We start from the raw sequence: 12,329 nt of genomic DNA on the forward strand, positions 1-12,329 counted from the left end.
TTTTCTTCTCGTTCCTTCAGTTGAGATGTTTGAGCTTCACTGTGCAGAATGATGTCTGTGCAGAGTTTGTCATTAGAAGACAGTTTTCACAATCGTCTGCTGAAAGTGGAAAGTTTCTCTGAGCTCACTGAAAAGGCTGTTTTCTACGAGCACGACTCGTTACATCACGGATACTGGAACCAATCCTTGTCCAGTATTCAGTAGTTAAAGCCCTTGTTTGTATGCTGTGATTGGCTAGTTATATTCTAGATAAACCTGATTGGTTGCATTGGAATTTTTTAAAGACCCCCTAAAGTCACGTTTTAAGATGTATATAAAATACTCTAATTTGAATCATAATTTGTGTCTGATAGAAAAAGTTAAATTGTCTTCTTTTTAATCTTTACAATGACTTCCCCTCCTTCTGCCTCATTAAACATTCCAAAAGAACGAAACAGGGTTCTAGAAGTTCTAGAACATAACTAGCCAATCACAGCATACAAAGACAGGCTTTAACTGCTGAATACTGGACATGGATTCGCTCCAGTATTCGTGATGTCACAAATCATGCTGGTTGAAAACGGCCTTTTCAGTGAGCTCAGAGAAACTTTCCATGTTCAGCAAACGATTGTGAAAACAGCCTTCTAGTGTCAAACTCTGCTCACCATCATTCTGCACAGTGAAGCTTGAACATCCAACTGTAGGAACAAGAAGAAAAACTGATTTTTTCCTTTAGGAGGTCTTGAGGGAAATGGGGGGGGGGGTTGGGAGTCATTTTAAGGATTTTAACAAGATAATTTAAAAAGATTTGTGTGGAAAAATATATATATTTCTATTCAAAGTTGAGTATTTCATATACATTTTAAAACATGACTTTAGAGGGTCATTAAGTCTGGGGATGTTGGCCTCACACCATCTCACCTTGTCGGATGCCGGGGTCATGAACTGGCCCGGCTGCGGCTGGACGGGCTTCTCCCCCCCGCCCCCGGCCATGTCCAGCTGGGCCATCTGGCCGATGTACTCCTGGTAGGCATCGCGGTACTCGGACTGCTGCTTGTCCGTCAACTTGCAGATGTCATTGGAGGACTCCTGGGAGTTCAGGCTGGTCATGCTGGCGGTGCGGGGGGCCTGAGGGGGAGGGGGAGGGCAGAGTTAATGAGCTCACTCCCGTTAGGAGAGTTAACCGGGTCACTTCCTCTAGGAGAGTTAACCAGGTCACTTCCTCTAGGAGAGTTAACCAGGTCACTTCCTCTAGGAGAGTTAACGAGGTCACTTCCTAGGAGAGTTAACAAGGTAACTTCCTGTGTAAGGTCTCAGCTGGCTTGAGGATCGCACTACAGCTTCTCCCTCGTCTTCCTACGGCTGTCTGCTACCTTTGACACTGTGACTCACCTGAAGGTTCCTTCCTTTATTTTCTTTATTGGGAATTGTATCATGCAAACGTTATCAATGAACATTCAACCACAGTCTGGTCAGCTGGCCACTGAGCAGCTCCACTGGAGCGGTTGGGGTTAAGAGCCTTGCTCAAGGGCACCTCAGTGATGGTAATGAGGGAGGGGCAAACACTGCTTTTTCCACTTTCCCCACCCTGCCAGTCCAGGGGATTGAACCTACGACCTTCTGGTCACCAGCTCCCTTCTCTTACCTTTAGGCCACCACTGCCAATTGGTGGCCAAAATCTTCAATTGGCTCTTAAAAGCTTTCATAAACCAAAGGGTCGTAGAATTTTCTCAAATCACAATACTTAAATTAAGTAGACATAAAAAATACCCCCAAATTAAGTTATCTCTACTTATTTTGTCTAGTTATTTCTTTTAATTCTATTCTCTTTAACTCACACCGTGCACCTTTTGTAATTTCTATTTATCACTCAGGACCTTCTAATTCGTGTGGATATTGTATATATTGAACTGCACTTTTCATTTTAAGAAAATGTATCTCTTGATTTGTCATCTGATTATTGATGTCGACCGCTACACTGCATACTTCCAGTAAGTCACATTCCTCGTATGTAATCTGATTACCTCCTGTGGCAATAAAACGGTTTTAACTTGACAACACAAACATTGTAAATTGCCCCTTGCTTACTTCCTGTTGCAGTGTTTGCTAATACAATACAGTAGCTGACAGGAAATAAGATTCAAATTAAACAATACGCAGTGATTTTACAGTGATTTTACAACAGCTAAGAGGTGTCCATGGCAACATGCCGCGACACCTCTTAGCCATTGTAAATTCACTGTAAACCACAGCCTCACACAATTCCGTGAAAGCCGTCTCTAACGAGCTCTCTAACGAGCTCTCTTAACGAGCTCTGTCGATTACATCACCAAAAAAAATGCCACAGCAGCCAAAAACAGGCGGTGTCAAGGTCAAAGTTCAACGATCGTACGTGGGTGTACGGCTCGTTGCCCACCATCCACTGCAGGTTGCTGTGTCTGGGAGGCTCGTCCAGGCCCACGTTGCTCAGCTCCTCGAAGCTCAGGTTGAAGCTGTACATGGGCGAGGCGTCGGCACCGGCGAGGGGCGGAGCCACGGCACGCCTGCCCACCTCGGCGTGTCCCGCCACCATGCTGCCCTGCTCACTGCCCGTCTCCTCGTGGAGAACCTGGCTCTCCAGCTGACGCAGGTCCAGCACCTGCACAGAGAGGGAGCCGGGTTTAAACGGGAATAATAGTTGAGTTTGAATGACGTTTGGAAGGGGCTCTGTTGACTTTTGGGGCTTTCTATCCAGACTTCGAGAGAGTCCGCTACCCTGCAGATGATATCCCACAGTGCTTTGCACTATAGATGTGACGATAAAGAATGTCAGGTGACCTACATCGACCCCATTAGCAACTTTTATTTTGGGCCTTTCTCAATCTGCGTTCTTGTCTGTGCGTGTCCTTGTGAAAAACATCATCAGGGGTTGTCCCCATACACACAAGTTCGCATGTCGCCAAGAACAGTTCAAATGACCGAAGTGCTCTTGACAAGCACATTTGACTCCGAGGATGCATCAGTTGGTAACTTCTATGCACTTGTCAACACAAATATCCCAGCATTCATTTCGGCATTCAACAAAAGGAACAGAAAGCAGCAGATAGGGAGGCCCAGAGCAATTTAGAGAGAGAGTGGCGTCAGCGGAGGACCAAAATGCGTGACTCATTAGCCAATGAACAGCCAGGAAGGGGACTCGCGCTACTTTTGCATGCTAAAATAAAGCTGATCATGTACAATTTTATTCTAAAAAATACAAAAACTTTCAGAGTACAACACAAACTGTCCATTTTGCTGCAACTCGACAGTGCTGCTTAATCCAGGACCTTACTTCATGGAACTCTTGAGAGTAAAAAAACTTGGTCCATTGGAGTGAATGGAGATGTTGCGACTCTTCTATATACACTTTTATTATTTTGGAGCTCTGTGCTGGGACTATTGCGCAATACAGTAGCAGCAAGAACACATTGTCTCAAACCATGAAAGTCGTTCTGTGGGCTCGTGACCTTGTTCTTCCAAGAACCACGAGCAAGAACGTTGTCCCCAAGAACACAAGTGTGTGTTCTCTGCATTCCTGGGTTTGCACCTCGTCTGGACTCACCGTGGCTCTGAACAGCTGCCAGTCTCCAAAGTTCATGCTCATCTCCTTCTTCAGCTCGTCGATGTTGCACTGCGTCAGCACTCTGCCGTTAACGTTCGCCTGCCACCAAAACACACAAACACACACTGACTCGCACACTGCAGAAACTCAAACTTATTTACTGTAGTCTGTAGTAAAGTGAATACATCTTTCAGTGGAGTGGGATCATTTTCATTCATCACATTTTCAACTAATCAAATATATTTGAGTTTCACATTGAAGAGTACTATGCACCTAAAATATGTCCGTTTAAGAATTGAGTATTACATTATTTGTTTTCCAGTAACGTATTATATGGCCTTGTTGAATACACAATTCTGATTGGTTAATAACACACCGCTGCTAGTATATTAGACGGGACCCATGCACACACCAGTCATGTCAATCCGCACAAAGGAATCCAGTCAATTTAACAAGCATTTGTGACATCCTGTGGCAAAAAAGTGATTAGCTACTGTAGCAAGAGCCTGTTACAATGGCTAAGTAACGTTAGCCGACCAAAAACACCTCTCTCGGATACTATAGACCAAATCAGCGGGATGTTTACATTTACTTCCGGGTACCCCTGAGGTCCACACATTATAATGGCGGTGGACGGCACAAACTGACGTGTTGAAGACAAAAACAGACAAAGAAGACAAAAATGGTTCGTCCGTGTTGTGTTGTTGTTTAATATCATTCATAACAACACTTTCACTAACGTTAGTGGAGACCAGACTAGCTAATTTACCTGTTGGACCAGACTAGAGTAGACTTGAAGCTAAATTAAATTGACGTGGCGTCAGTAGCTCTGTCTGTACCAGGCTCTTTCTCGCCGAGAAGAGCCTGGTGACGCGAGGTTACTCTGTCTGTAACGTAAAAAAACAGCGAGTTTGACAGACAAACACACGTTATTAGCTAGCTAACACTACATAAAACAAACACAGAAGAAAGGCTAGATACGTCGGACAAGCATGTTTACCAACCGTTTAACCATTTAAATTGAAAGTAGTCGGCCGAAAACAACGAGAGGGTTTGACAGCATTTATTTGACAACACGCACATTTAAACCTGCCGCCTTCCCCAAGTGGTACCCGGAAGTAAATTTGTTTACATGGTGACGTCACGGTGATTTGGTCTATTGCTTTCTTCATTAGAAACATCTCACAGGAATCCAGGTAACGTTATGTGGTCTCTACGCAGCTGGTGTGTTACATGTAGCAGCATGTCCAAGCAACACGCTGGTTAGCAAAACCCTTTTCATTGTTTCCAGGTGTGTCCAATTAACTGCAATGCCCCGCCGGCAAGGAGGAAGGAAATCATTTTCAAATCAATAAAATCGTTGTTGTTTTTCTGTCAAATAATTGATACATAGTAGTAAGTAAAAAGGTAAAAACTTGATACAGTAAATCTATCAAGTTTGTGTGTGTGTGTGTGTGTGTGTGTGCGTGTGTGTGTGTGTGTGTGTGTGTACCTTCTTGATAGTGGAGGTGTACTGTGACATCATGCTTTGGTCGATGCCGTCGATCTGTCTCACGCGCTCGCACACGGCGTCCGTGGTCATGGAGCTGAGCAGGACGGGCGGCATGCCGGACACCACCGAGGCCGAGCCCTGACGGACACACAACACGGGTTCAAGTCCCACAACACACCACATACATTAGGCTAGCAACTGGTTTGTGTGCGCAGGCTAGTTGGTACAGTGGTTGGCATTGACGCTATACACAAATTGGAATATTTAGCATAAAGCTCTTAGCATAATATTCATGTCATGATGGACTGTCTAGCATGTACCAATTAGCATTAGCCTCTAGCAACTGCAACTATAGCCTGGAGCTACTCATTGATTTAGAAGCTTGAGGACCATGTAGTAGGAACTTTTTCTTCCACCATGACAAACGCATGGTGACGCAATACATACTGTACTGTATTTATGTATGTATGTATGTATGTATGTATGTATGTATGTATGTATGTATGTATGCATATACATGCATGTATGTACAGTATATGCATACATATATACATACATACATACATACATGCATATACTGTACATGCATGTATGTATGTACAGTATATGCATACATATATACATACATACGGTACATACATGCATATACATGCATGTTACAGTATGTATGTATTATGTGTGTGTATTCTCTCACACACATAATATACATAATTAACCCCCCATTTTTCAATATTGAATCAGCAGCTAAGATGGCTACTCTTAGCAGTGCAAAAGGGAGTGGAGCATCTGTGTGGTGAGTGGGGACGATTGACATTTTGGCAGAAGTTGAGTTGGTAAGCGAGGGGTTTTGGGGAAGAGGTCAAAGGTCAAAACAAAAATGGAAACTTCTGAACGGCTCAGGGAAACCAAAGACACGTCACAGCAAACAGCTCAGGGAAACCAAAGACACGTCACAGCAAACAGCTCAGAGAAACCACACAAGTCACAGCAAACAGCTCAGGGAAACCCCACACATCACAGCAAACAGCTCAGAGAAACCCCACACATCACAGCAAACAGCTTCCCTCTGAGCAGATGAAATATCTTCTCTTTGTTAAAGGACATTCTGGGATAGCTATTGTTTTTTCGAGCTACAGGCTAGTCATTCCAAGGTGCATGCTGGGATTTGTAGTAGTCAGGAGACTTCAGAAGGGAGTTAGTGCAGCAGCCGGCAGGAAGAAGGCAGCACGGACGAAGGGGAAGTAAAGCAACGAGTTTGAGTGGAAAGAGTTCAATACCTGCTTCCTTTTCAAAGATGAAACCTTATAGTGCTATGAGAGGAGAGACAGACAGACAGACAGGGACAGAGACAGACAGAGATACAGACAGGCAGGCAGGCAGACAGACAGACAGACAGGGTGAGAGACATAAAGATAGATAGACAGACAGGGTGAGACAGACAGACAGACAGACAGACAGACAGACAGACAGACAGACAGACAGGGTGAGAGACATACAGATAGATAGACAGACAGGGTGAGACAGACAGACACACACACAGGGTGAGACAGACAGGGTGAGACAGACAGGCAGACAGACAGACATACAGACAGACAGGGAGAGAGACAGACAGGTGGAGAGAAAACATCAGGACAATAGAGAGCCTAAGTCCCTCCCCTTCCACTGTCCCCCATGGGACCTTATTTGGTTAAAACATTTGTACGGTCGCCAACGACAAGGGACAAAATAACTGTTTGATCCCATTTGAATTGTGTCATGAATTACATACATGTTTATCCATTTAAAATATATTCTTCCAAGTCATGAAAGTCGACGTTTGTTGTAAAACAGTAAAGTAAGGTTTAGTTATGTGTGAAACCGCTCAGTGAACTACATCTCTCGTCTACATTGCTTGCTACTAGCTAGGTAACTTAGCTATGCTCCACGCACAAATCTCTCTTATCTAATGTGTTTGTTTCATCCAGCGACTCACACGGTCGACGAAACACAAAGGCATCGTGTTAACGTTAGTCCCCGCTGTACTAAGGCTGTCTTAAACCAGTTTAAATCCCTTCTTACTGTCTACCTTCCAGGTTGTGTATAGTACTACTGCTATCTAAGAGGGACTTCGCTTCAGCGGCTCTGGGTCGTAATTGGTATAAGTATTATACTTTTATTCAGTGTTTCCCCTAGAAATGTTTTCAGGCCTGGAGGGATTTCGAAAGATAGCCTGACCGACCGCTAACCTGTTCGCATTTATGCTCACAATGGTATCCCAAGTATGATCATACTATTATGGGATGCGATGCGAACAGTTGTATTATGGGATGTGCGTTTCCCAGGCAACGACACACATTGACACGTTTTGGAACAGTGCTGCACGCTGGCACAATGCTCCTAAAAGCAAAATGCTTATTGTTTTGTACTGTCAACACTGTCAAAAACAGTATTGTTGTATTGTAATAATATGCCATAAAGGTTTATTTAAATTTTGTGGAAAGCAGAAAAAAAATATTCTTTATTTTTTTTGCAATATTTTTTCTGGCCTGGCGGGGGCGCCATTGGCCTGGCGCTCCCGCCAGGCCTGTAGAATGGTAGGGGAAACACTGCTTTTATTATTTATATTTATTCGTTATTTTGTTATTTATTATAGTCTTATGACAAACTTATGACAAGGAGCTTTTTGTACTTAAAACGTATGTTTTAAATTGACACGCATCATAATGTAATTCATTGCACAATTCAAACAGGATCAAACAATTATTTGTCCCTGGCCGAAGTTCCGATGGTGGTCCAGGGGAAAGGACTTGGGTTCTCTATACAGAGATGACTGACCAGTAGGGCCGGGCAGGGAAACACCACGCGTTTCTTTGGTGTTTATATGGGAGCCTCAGCCTGTACTAAACAAACCGATTAAACAGCTGAAATGAACAGAAGATAATTTCCTTACTCCCATATTAATGTGATTTCATTGACGGGGTTTTTCCTGGCTCAGAAACGGGCCTTTGAGGCGTGACTACGCACATCGGTCCGATCACGCTTTCTGTCGTTTGTACATTTTGACTTTGGGGTCACTGTGCAGTCAGAGGTTATCCTGAACATAACATCAGTCATTGTCAGAAGAAAAAGCTTGATTTTGAGTTGGTGTGTAGTCAGCGTTGTTCTGATCTCAAATCAGGTACAAATGTGGGACTTGAACTTTGAAATTCTCTTGATACAAATGCTTGATTTTGAGGTATGCAATCAGGGTTGTCCTGAACTCAAATATTATAATATCAGGCCTTTGGGGGGTGGCTAAAACCTTTTCCGGGGGAGGGAGGGGGGGTCACCAAAAATGCCTCTATTCCCAGGAAAAACCCTGCATTGAACAAATACAGCGATCGCTAACAAAATATTGATATGGATGTCGAGGTTGTTAGAAAAGTTCCTGACGCTGCCTGGTCCTACACACCACAGAAGAAGAAATGGAAGGCAGAGACATGGAGCTGGACATCTTCAACAGGAGAAGAAGAAGAAGGAGAAGGAGCGAGCCTTTATCTTAGAAGGAACCAGTCGAGAAGTGTGTGTGTGTGTGTGTGTGTGTGTGTGTGTGTGTGTGCGTGTGCGTGTGTGTGTGGTATTTCTTGACAAAAGTACTTCTCTCTCTCCCATTGATGCCGTAAACATGTAATAAACATGTCAACATCATGTGTCTACTACAAGCAGACAAAGACATGGAAAAAATCTATAATCTCTGTCTTTCACGCGTCAGAAGAACTGAGAAAATGTGGGAACTCTCTGTCACCCTGGAACAATACCCTCTATCTCATCTGACTGAGGGACCGGGACATGACGACCTTTGACCCATCAAAGGTTTCACGCCAAAAATAATGTTGATCCATTTTTAGAAAACAGTTGAATAACTCAACAGCAATGTCTCTTTCAAGAAATCCTGCTAACCCACAGACCGTGTTGTGTTGTGAGCAGTTTCATGTAGGAACTATTTTTCTTACCGACTGAACTACTCCTCCCAACCGTGTCACTGCGCAGCAGGAAGCGTGCTAACGTTACAGCTAGCTAAGGGTAGAGGAGCTAAGCTAACGTTAGAGGCACGCTTCCTTCTGCGCGGTGAGAGCGCCACAAGCCGAGTGCCATCCGGTTCCATTGTACTCGCGAGAAGGCAGACATCTCTACAGCCTAAAACCTGGCAATACCAAAACGACCTAGATTGATCAATAGCACTACAGGTAAGTATTTTCAGGTAAGTACACACTACAGGTAAGTATTTTAGATTTTGGCATTAACTGTCCCTTTAAAAGCTGTTATGACATAAACGTGTCATTACTGAACAGCATCTTCGGTAGCATTTACTCTCTAAAAGCCGAGCCAACATAGGGGTGCACCAATCACGTTTTTTGCCACCGATCACCGATTGCCGATCGCCTATGGGAAATATCTGCCCAACCGATCATCGACCAATCACCGATTACCGATCACCGATCACCGATATATAGGGGTGTCACAATATATCGTCCCACGAAATTTCGCGATAGTAAAACGTCACGATATGTATCGTTGAGATGAAATCTCATATCGTGAAGAAAAAAAAAAGAATTTTTTTTTTTTTTTCTTTTTTTTTCCAAAAATAGACAAAGAAACATCTTTGTTTGTTGAAGTTCAATGTGTGGAAAGTAGTTCAGTTGAACAAGTCTCTGAAGAGACACATGAGAAGTTATACAGGAGAGAAACCATTCAATTGAGTTTCTGGCAAAACTGTTTACTTGACAGGAAAAACTGAAGATGCATAAAAAATAGACTAAGAAAAGTCTTGTTGTTTGAGTTTGAAGAAAAACTGAAGATGCATAAAGAGAATTTATACTGCTGAGAAACCTTTTAGTTCAAAGTAAATCTAAGTGACGGTGTAACTCATTCTATTTCAAGATAAGCCTTATCTCCAATCTCATGTTTTTTCTAGTTGTTATTGTAATAACAATTTCCCACAACAGCGTGTTTTGTATTTGTGCATTTCAAATAAAATACTACTTTTCCAGTCATATATTGTCATTATTCAAGTTAAAAAAAATATTGTTAAAATCGTATCGTATCGTATCGTTATCGTGAACCCAGTATCGTGATACGTATCGTATCGTGAACTGAGTGTATCGTGACACCCCTACCGATATATAAACTCCTCAAAAAAAGTGTGGAAACGTTATTTTAGGTCGATTATTTCTCCCCTTTAATAATACCAATTGGCATTGTATTTTATATCGTTGGAAAGCCTGATTAGTGATAGGGCTTTTTTTAATAAAAACAAAATAAATAAATAATAATAATAATATAAAACAATATCGGCAATCAGCCGAAATATCGGCAATCAGATTGCTTGCCGATCGATCGGTGCACCCCTAAACAGTACAGTATTTTCTCGTATCGCCTGGCTTCCTCTTATGACCTGAATGCAGGAACAAGAACTGGTCTAGATGTGCTACGCTACGCCTACAGCTGAGGAGCTCAGGTACTTACAGGTCCGCTGCCGAGGTCCCTGGGAAAGAAGCTTTTACCAAACGTGCGTGGAGGAGGATGGAGGTAGGGTGGGTAGGCGGCCACGAACGGCCGTGGAAGCTGGTAAAGTTGTTGGGGGAAGTATGGCTGGGAGAAAATGAAGAATGTTCATGGAAATGCTTGAACATGAAACAGCAACAAATGGGGTGGCAACTCGCCAAATAAATCCAACACCAAATGAATCAAACACATTCATATTGCGGAGTACATCGCTGCGGTCGGACTGCAATTTGGTTGTTTTTCTCTTCCTTGAATGGAGTTTTTGAGGTGGTTTAAAACGAGTGCAGGGTCAGAGAGGTGTGACAGATCGAGTCAACTTTGCTGGTGGAATCTCAAGTCATCAGAGAATAAGCATTCCTTTCTTCGTTATTGAGAAAATGATTTGTGGCTTACGTCCAACAGCAGCGACACACTGCACGACATGGAGACACCAAGGCGTCCGCACAGTGACCTTCACAGAATGAAAATCTAATAGAGAGCCGCAGGGATGACGTATTTTTGTAGTCGGAATGCGGAAGTCCCGGACTTCCTGGTTCTTCACTGTTTCTGCCTATGGGATTTTTGAATGGGTTTTCGCCGCGATGCTTCAAATAAGGTCTCTGGGCAACGCAAGCTTAATCAAACGCGAACCAGTGTTCAGCCGGATAATCTTCACACATGAGGACCACTTTCATGAGTTTTGAAGCGTAAATGCGAGCCCTAGAAGTAAAAAGCTCGTGCTAAGCTAATCCAGGACTACACACAGTGTCGCATAGGCTTCCCCACGTCACGTCACCACTCAACCTGGAGTGTTGTTGATGTGTGCGCTGCTGTGCACTGATTACCCCGAGCTGGACCAGGTGAGGGAAAGAGAATTTCCGTGTTCGTCCTTTGAAGTGATGACGTTATTGACGCATACTGTAATATCCCCGTCGACTCAACGCTGTAGTCTCATTTAGCCGTTTGCTAGCTAGCCGCCCTTTTAACGGCACGTAAAAGCTTAAAAACTCATGAAAGTGGTCCTCATGTGTGAAGTTTATCCTGCTGAACACTGGTTCGTGTTTGATTAAGCTTGCATTGCCCAGAGACCTTATTAGAAGCATCGCGCCAAAAACCCATTCAAAAATCCCATAGACGAAAACAACTGTCTATGGGACAACTGTCTGAAGAACCAGGAGTGTTAGCATCGATGATCTCCGGACTCGTTCCTGCGGCTCTCTATTGGAGCACACGACAAAAATGACTGAAATATAACAGAGGGGATAAATAATAAATTATGGCAAATAATGAAAACGAAAACCCGGCGGGAAACTGCTGAGGATCTGCCTGCAGAGCACCAGGCCGGAGAGCGAGAGGGAGCAGAGGAAGAACCGGAACCGGCTGCAGTTTCCAGTGGACCGTCTCCTCCGTACTGTACGACCTCGCAGCTTTCAACCACTGAGTGTGTAAAATATGGCCGACATGTCTCAGCTTCCTACCGCTATGCAAAAGTGAAGCCAAAATATCTCGTTTCCACAAGTGGCCATCTTGGATGACAGCCCGTGGAACACACCCCCTCAGGCGTCCCGCCGTCTGGCGGTGTCTTGAGAGCAGCTGTCACGGCTGTCAATCATGACGTCATACCCCTTTTTTATATTGTCACTACTTAAAAACAAACTTATCTGAAAAATGAACACTTGAACATACATCAATGTGCTAAGAACTACCTAAATTATTATTATTATTTATTTTAAATAAACAATAAACCTAAAATGACAGAAACCATATTTGGGGGGG

General features: G+C 43.5%; 1 protein-coding gene across 1 annotated transcript in view; it reads right to left on the minus strand.

Moving 5' to 3' along the window:
* kidins220b (kinase D-interacting substrate 220b) overlaps positions 1-12,329 on the minus strand; it is a gene marked incomplete at its 3' end in the record, with an annotated part of 139,192 nt that overhangs the window by 6,779 nt on the left and 120,084 nt on the right. The window contains exons 25-28 of the mRNA XM_083643338.1: positions 5,052-5,189; positions 3,560-3,658; positions 2,396-2,617; positions 901-1,107 (exon numbers count right to left, since the gene is read on the minus strand). Coding sequence (XP_083499464.1) covers positions 901-1,107; positions 2,396-2,617; positions 3,560-3,658; positions 5,052-5,189 — 666 coding nt within the window. The remainder of the gene's footprint in view (positions 1-900; positions 1,108-2,395; positions 2,618-3,559; positions 3,659-5,051; positions 5,190-12,329) is intronic.

This window comes from Poromitra crassiceps (assembly GCF_964638095.1).
Source record: "Poromitra crassiceps genome assembly, chromosome: 9".
Taxonomy (NCBI): Eukaryota; Metazoa; Chordata; class Actinopteri; order Beryciformes; family Melamphaidae; genus Poromitra; species Poromitra crassiceps.